At 35.8% G+C, this 7,469-nt stretch overlaps 1 protein-coding gene across 2 annotated transcripts; it reads right to left on the bottom strand.

The window, feature by feature from the left end:
• Nucleotides 1–1,105: 1,105 nt before the first annotated feature.
• On the bottom strand, nucleotides 1,106–7,016 carry LOC127645304 (glucagon family neuropeptides-like). Of its 2 annotated transcripts, XM_052128877.1 has the most exons (5): nucleotides 6,737–7,016; nucleotides 6,210–6,314; nucleotides 5,017–5,151; nucleotides 4,498–4,602; nucleotides 1,106–3,984 (listed from the first exon to the last, which is right to left on the bottom strand). In XM_052128877.1, exons 2-5 carry the CDS (start codon nucleotides 6,311–6,313, stop codon nucleotides 3,801–3,803), a joined length of 528 nt encoding a protein of 175 aa, XP_051984837.1. In that variant the 5' UTR covers nucleotide 6,314; nucleotides 6,737–7,016; the 3' UTR covers nucleotides 1,106–3,800. The 2 variants fall into 2 exon arrangements, with proteins under 2 accessions (XP_051984837.1, XP_051984838.1); XM_052128878.1 differs by lacking the exon at nucleotides 4,498–4,602.
• Between the last annotated feature and the right edge of the window lie 453 nt (nucleotides 7,017–7,469).

The raw sequence follows: 7,469 nt of genomic DNA, 5'->3' as shown, positions 1-7,469 counted from the left end.
AGTAAATGGGGCCAGTCCATTACACACTGTTTCAAAAGTATACCCACAAGATGTTAACATTATGCATTTATGTTTAACTTTTATCACACTATTATAATGTTAACTTGTATAATGTTTTCTTTTTGTGGCCATACTTTTTAAACAGTGTGGATTTTAACATTTATGGACTGTGCCCATCCACTTCCATTGTAAGTGCCTTACTGTAACAGTGTTTTTTTATTTTTTATTATGAGAGACAAGTCAAAATAATTTTTTGGTAATCAGCATTATGCAACAAATGCTGTGTAACTTGAATTGAACCCTTATTATTCCTTTAAATAGTGCTTTTGAAGCTTTACATAAGATTCATTTTAAAGTAATATTTAATAGAGTGATCAACAACTAACGGAATGTTTAAAAAGAAAATGTATGATGTCGGTTTCATTTTGTAACTTACAGACTTAGCTCTTTAGACGTCCGGGTAATGATTACAGACTCTACCTTCATTGGCAGTTTTCAAACATGTGTTAATTTAATGCATCTACAGTGCTTTGAGCCTTGAGCCACTTTAATAGCTTTACAATACTGAGCTTATATAATCTTCTGTCACCGCTGTAGTTTTGTTCATAGATATATCTGACATAGCAGTTCATTTAATTTTAGTCATTTTGTTTTTTTCATATATGTAAATGTTTGTGTTTGTATTTATTTATAGTAGCGGTATGAGTAAAATGGGACTCTGTGTCCATATATGTATACATCTTCCTCCCAGTGTTTAAGTGGGTGGTTCATTGACAGCTACTTTTGGTCTAGCTGACCAGAATTATTGACACAGTGTTCTTCTTAATGTTCTGAATATTGTGAGTATAAATTAAAGCCATATCACACTCACACAGCTCACCCACAGTGATATATAAAGATACAGAGTATCTGAATTATACTAATTACACATATTTAACAGCAGTGGATTTGGTCTATCATTAGTGTCACAGCATGAGCCTTCCTTGTATGGTTGTGTGGATGAAAGTGGACTTATTAAGCAACACACAAAATGTATGTTCACGTGGGCTAATGCAATTAGAGGAACGTTCCAAAGATTAGACATCAATTAGAATGTGTTGTTTACAAAAAATTTATTCATACAAATCTTACAACACTTTTTTTAACATTTAAAAATGTCACCCCTTATGGAGTTATATGTGTTAATATGATGATGTCACTTGCTAATATTCACTTGTCACATATAATGTTTCAGGTATAGATAAAACTTTCACATTAAGGCTTTCGGCGCTTTCAGAAATGTACACAACAGGCTGTGCTGTGACCTGGGATCCATCAGGTTTTCAAAAAACCCTCAAGCAATGCAACAACAAACAACACAATACCTATGTAGGCATCATGGGCCTTTTATCAAGTTGGGCTACAATGAGATAGTTACTAGTAGAGTGAAACAAAAACACGTGCTTGCCACATTTACACACATTCATCAGCTTAAACAATCCAGACACGTAATACTTTTACCATTTACACCAGTTCAGTAATAGACTTGATCACATTATATGCTGGCCATGCTTTTCAGCTCTATCTAAATAATTTGTTGAAGCAAGTTTCAAAGAAAAGGAGAGGGAAAGTTAAGATGAAGTTAGTCAAATGGAACCTAATAGTTTGCAGCATTGTAGGGCCACTAAAATTGCCATCCATTATAAGTGGCGATTTTTTTTATCAGAAGTTGTCACAAGGCACCTAAGCCAATAATCACAATCTTTCATAACATCATTATGTCCACACACTTACACATGCATTCACTCAGCCACCTGCCTAATAGACACACACATAGTCCTTGCATAACACACTCAGAGACACATCCTTACTCACATAAAGCCTGGGGGACAATGCCAAATTGAAGAAAGATTGATTTCACGCCTGGGACAATGGTTTTTGTGGATGAACAAGACCTAATTTCCATATCAGGAAAAATATACTAAATCAATACAGGCATAACCAAAACATGTATAATAAAACAGAGAAAGAAAAAGACAAAGAATAGAAAAACCACCAGATGAGTTTGCATTGTGTCCCTACCTAATGACGATGAGTCTAGTGTCTGTCTCTTATATAAACATACAGTACAAGAGGAAGTCTATCTTGAACATGCAGTAGCTCAATCTGGCTATAAAGATAATGAAAATGGCAATGGTTCCTCCGAGGTTCTCAAGGACCTCCTCCCTTGTTCTTTCTGGCCTCCCCATTCTCTCTGTCTCACATTCCTTCAGTCATCAGCACTAATTACAGATCAGCATTAATGTAATAAATTATTTTTCTAGGTCTACTATGAGGCGATGAATCTGTTAAGCATACTTCATCCTATCTCTGCAGAACTAAGCAATTGTTTATTGTGTTTATAGCCTCTAAAACAGTACCACCACTGAAGAAAATTTCACAAGTACTATCCACTACATTTGCTGTAGATTACACTGATGGAGAGATTTCAAATTTTATTTCTTGACGGGCACATTTTAACACACAGCCTTAACACAAGATTTTGATATTGTGGTGGCATTGAATGATGTCATAATTTCAGCCAATAACTGATATCGGTTTAGTTTAGCTGCAGAGAGCACATATCAAAGCATTCACAGCTTCTGCAATACAAAGAGAACATAAGAACCGCAATTATGAAATGACGCAAAGCCATCCACAAAGGTATTGAAAACATGCAAAGGACTGAGAGAGCGACACTCCAAATCCACATTTTAGGGGCTCAGTGGAGCATGCATGCAGCAGATACACTGGATTGGAAAAAGTGGTGAGCTGCATGCAAAATTACAGATCCTGAACCATGGCAGGAACATCGTTAGGAAGAAGAATGGAGCATGCATTTAAGAATATTAGGACTTATTCAGTTCCATTAAATTTCTAATTGTTTTTTCTTGTGTCAATCACACACAAAAAAAACATCCTGCTTCCTCAGAGGCAGATCTTTTTTGATCACTGATAGAAGGACCAACACATTGAGCATGGAACAGAATGGAAACATTAAACTGCATGAAAAACAAAGAAGTGCAAAGGAGATGCATGCATACATTAAGTATAGCATGCACAGAAGAAGAATGGATATAAATCACTGAATTAAACAGGGGAAAAAGACACCAAGAAAAAAATATATCAACCTTACAGTTACTCTTGTGTCATTTTTTTTTTTCTTCAATCAGGCATACTGGCTCCAATCACAAAACACAGGTGAGACAATCACATTCCATCTGGTTAAGACAAGATGATTTGAAGTACATTTCAAATGAGTGGGCTAAGAAAGAGGGAATCATGCCAGCCACTATATATCCTCCAACTCCCCTTTTACATCCCTGGCCAGACTTTGGACTCTTTTCTTTTTTTTTAGCAGATTACAAAAATAAGTATAACATTCAGCACTGTGATTGTCTTTTTAAAATCTATTTATTTTCTGCATATGATGATGAATTTGAAAAGATATCAGGCAAATGTTCAAGGTGCACATTTTTTTCCTTCTTTTTTCTTTCTCCTGATGATTTTTGTTATCTTTTGTTTTCAACACATATAGCTATATACATGAAACTAAACGGTTGGTCCACAAAGTATAACTGTGCGGTTTCAAGTGCTTTTGTACAAAAAGAAAAACAATGTTATTAGTAAAATATTCATTTTAATGGCTTTACTTCATACATAAATACATGTTTAAAGAACACAGGCGTGATCCACTGATTAATCAGTTAAATATCAGAATGACTTTGATCTTAGGATTGAATGTACACATGGGAGGACAGTTGGGAGCAGTTTTGTCAGCGCTACAAATAAGCAAATCGGCGTCCTTTGTTTTTAACTCTCTGTCTGTACCTTCGTCCCAGGACCGCTGCTAAATACTTCTTGACGGCCATCTGTTTTCGGTAGCGACTGTAAATATCGGTGAAGATTCCATCCGAGTGCCTTTTTGATAACGGTTCCGATTCGTCTTCCTCGCTGCTTCCTCCGCTGCAAATAAATAAACTATTATTAGGCTGATGACTGGCATAGAAAATGTGTTAACAGGTTTCAGCAAATCCTAAATATTCTTGGCAATGCAAACATATTTTAAAATTCTATCGTTTAATTAAAAAGGTAGCCTATCTCAGATATTTATTTCGTTAATATTACAACGAAATGCGAGCTAAAAATCGAAAGAATAGGCTACATCGTAGACAAGCCTCATAAATTATGCATGTTGTAAATTAAATGTATTCTGGCGCATTGCCTCTCGACAGTTTTTCTCTGACAATAGGCAACATTTTCGTGCAGCACATACAATAATACATTAAAAAAAACTTTTTATTTATCATATTTAATCTACGAATAGTCTACAATGAAATTCCACGCCCATGCGATCCAACAAACAAAGGAAAAATTAAGACACGAGAAAGTCAAAACAGGACAACGATGTCATCTCCATTGAAAATAAGAGGGGTGAAAACAAAGATGACGGCAGATAAACGCTTAAAATGCCCTTACCCTACATGAACTGCCATCAGAGAATGCAGATATTTTCGTGCTGATAACTGAACCAGGATGTCCCTCAAGGCTCTATCTAATAATCCATCTGCATGCCTTTCCGTTCTAAGATAAAACGCCAAACACATAATATCAGTGATGAAATACCACAGAACACGTTCAATTTGTTCAATTTTTTTTCTTTCTTTTTTTTTTTTTTTTTTTGTTTTTTGTTTTTTTTTCCTCGCAGAGTAATCAGCCTGATTTATATCCCACTTCTCTCGGTTAAACGCGAATACTATCGATTTCCCTAGTAAATCTGTCAATCGATCGGTAAACGATCTATCTATCTATCTATCTATCTATCTATCTATCTATCTATCTATGCACTTTGATTAAAATAAATATCATTCGCAACAATAAACAGAAAAAAACAAAGGGAAAAAAGCTGGGAAACAAAACGAACAGACATTGCGTAACAACGTAAATAAACATAATGACACTGAGTTCAAATAAGACCTCAAGTCTAAAATAATGCACCTTTTCTCTAGTGGATAGTATAGCGTGTAACTGTCATCCGTGAGAGATGGAGGACTTCGTATAGCAATTTGATCAGTGCCAAAAGCCAGGTCGCTAAACGGGTTTCCGTCTTCGTCAAATGCATCATTCTCTAGTCTGAAATTAGAACAAAATGTATTAATTGCATTGGATAAATCATTATTTAGTCACCAGAGTAAGATGTCTACGTTTTTATATATATAGGCCTATATATATATATATATATATATATATATATATATATATATATATATATATATATATATATATATATATATATATATATATATATATATATATATAATTTAATTTTTTTACTATACCATATGAATCAAATAAACATGGATATTATATAAAATAGCCTAAACAGTGGCGCATTCATAGAAACAGACCGTCTCATTACTGTGTTATCTTCTGGGCGGGGGGTGGTGGTGGGGGGTGGGGGGTAAATGAGAGATTATTCGATACTTATTCTATAGAATAAATATGCAGTTTAATAGATTGGAGCCAATTTAAATTATTTGGAGGCGATCCTTCGCAGTTCTTTAAAGCATACAAAACATAATAAAGTTTAGGCTACTAGCTATTTTAGATAAAGCTTTGCCCCAAAATTAGATTTTATATTGACTTATGAAAGGTAGGCTACTATGTATTATTTAGCATATATTGTCATTGTAATCTTATACCAGTAAAATCACAGGTCCCGCACTGAGCATTCTTCGTTTTCCTTCGGTTTGTAGTGACGCCAGTGTACCGTCATCTTACAGACCACTCGTACATTCATTGGTTTCTCATTTTCATACAAGCAGCACTGTATCTGCCTGTCCCGATGGAGACATTCCTTCTTAGCAATGCGAACGCCCTCCCACATTGCGTTTGCACTGTAGCCTTGCAAACACTCGGGGGGAAATCTCATGGGGTTGTTCCTATATGAAGCCTAGTATGGAATAATACCACAAAGCTTATCATTTTCCAATTTATATCATTTTATGTCACAAACTTACAAGATTTTATTAAAGATAACCGCCTTTTTCTTTTTTCTGTGTCCCGTGAGCAAGGTTTGATTGAGAAATACGGAGATGATTAATTTAATCAATCGAGTGTTTAGACTGGAAAATAAAACTCCTCGTAGGCTATTCTCCCTATTTTCTGTTTGAAAGAAAACCCATACGTACCTCATCTTGGGAAAAGTCATCCCAATAGGCGTGCAATAGGCGCTGTAGTGCATCATGATTCCGTAGATGAGCAACGCTAAAGTCGCTTTACTAGATCTGGCCATGCTGTAAAGATACAAGAAAGTTAAATGAATCACTTAAAAATGTTTATGAAACACTGCAGACACTCCATCATACAGCTCAGGTAAATATACGAAATCGTTCAGTTTATCTGACGCGTAATAGGTAGCTATATTCAACATAGGTAAAATGCAAAAAAACTTTTGTTAAGAAAGCTTATACAAATCCAGATAGGCAAATCAGGACCAATATTACTTTTTTACTTGTATTTTCCTTGCGTAAGATGACATTTGAAAAGTTTAAAGAATGCAATGCATGCACAACAGAATCCTTCTCTCGATGAGCCAAACGGCAAAACCGGGAAAATAAAAAAAATGTAAAAATAAAAATCCAGGTGTATGGGTGTCTTCGTATTATAAATCCGAATAAAAGTGCCTTTTGCCCGCAAATGGAGGATTGCAACCTACCTATTGCAGAGAAGGTAGATCGAAATGCTGTTAGAAGCGACTCGGGTGCGGCTGTGATTGTGTGAGAGAGATAGAAATCTTTCTCACGGCACCTCTTCCCTGAAGCGCCACCGTCCTTTCCTTATGTGCTCGTCGGTTAAACCCCTGCACTTGTCTTTTATACAATAACCAATACAAACAAAATGACTTTGGCAAAGAAAACCTCGGTGAAATCAACTGCGCTCGTTTGTCTACATATCTTTGTACAAAACTTTTTTCTCGTGTGGTCCGATTACCTCGGATTTTTATCCATGAATAGGGAGTCTTGCCTTTTTTTCAATAAGTCACATTAAGTATGCCATAGACGTCATCAACCCTTCCTCCCGGAATATAATAGTACAGTTCCTTCCTCATCGTTGAACGAGTCACACACATAAACCTCAACTGGAACTTTCATCAAAGCGTAATTTCAGGAGAAAGGACAATTTGCAACTTTTTTCAACTTTACATGACTGTCAATTAAGATTAAATGTCCGTGGGTGGTTTCGAGGTCCCAACCCATCAGTCACTTCATACATACACTTAGCAGCACGCAATGATGAGACAATAGAGGTTGGACACGACAACAGAAATAGCCATGTTCAAAAATGCCTCATTTGTCACAGGGTCAAAGGCTGGGAGCTGTCCACCACTGTGGTGCTGAACTTTGTTCATGTATGAAAACACAGTCCACTCGTATTTGACTACTCCTAGA

Source organism: Xyrauchen texanus, chromosome 6 (assembly GCF_025860055.1).
Source record: "Xyrauchen texanus isolate HMW12.3.18 chromosome 6, RBS_HiC_50CHRs, whole genome shotgun sequence".
Taxonomy (NCBI): Eukaryota; Metazoa; Chordata; class Actinopteri; order Cypriniformes; family Catostomidae; genus Xyrauchen; species Xyrauchen texanus.
This window is presented reverse-complemented; position numbering and strand designations above follow the sequence as displayed.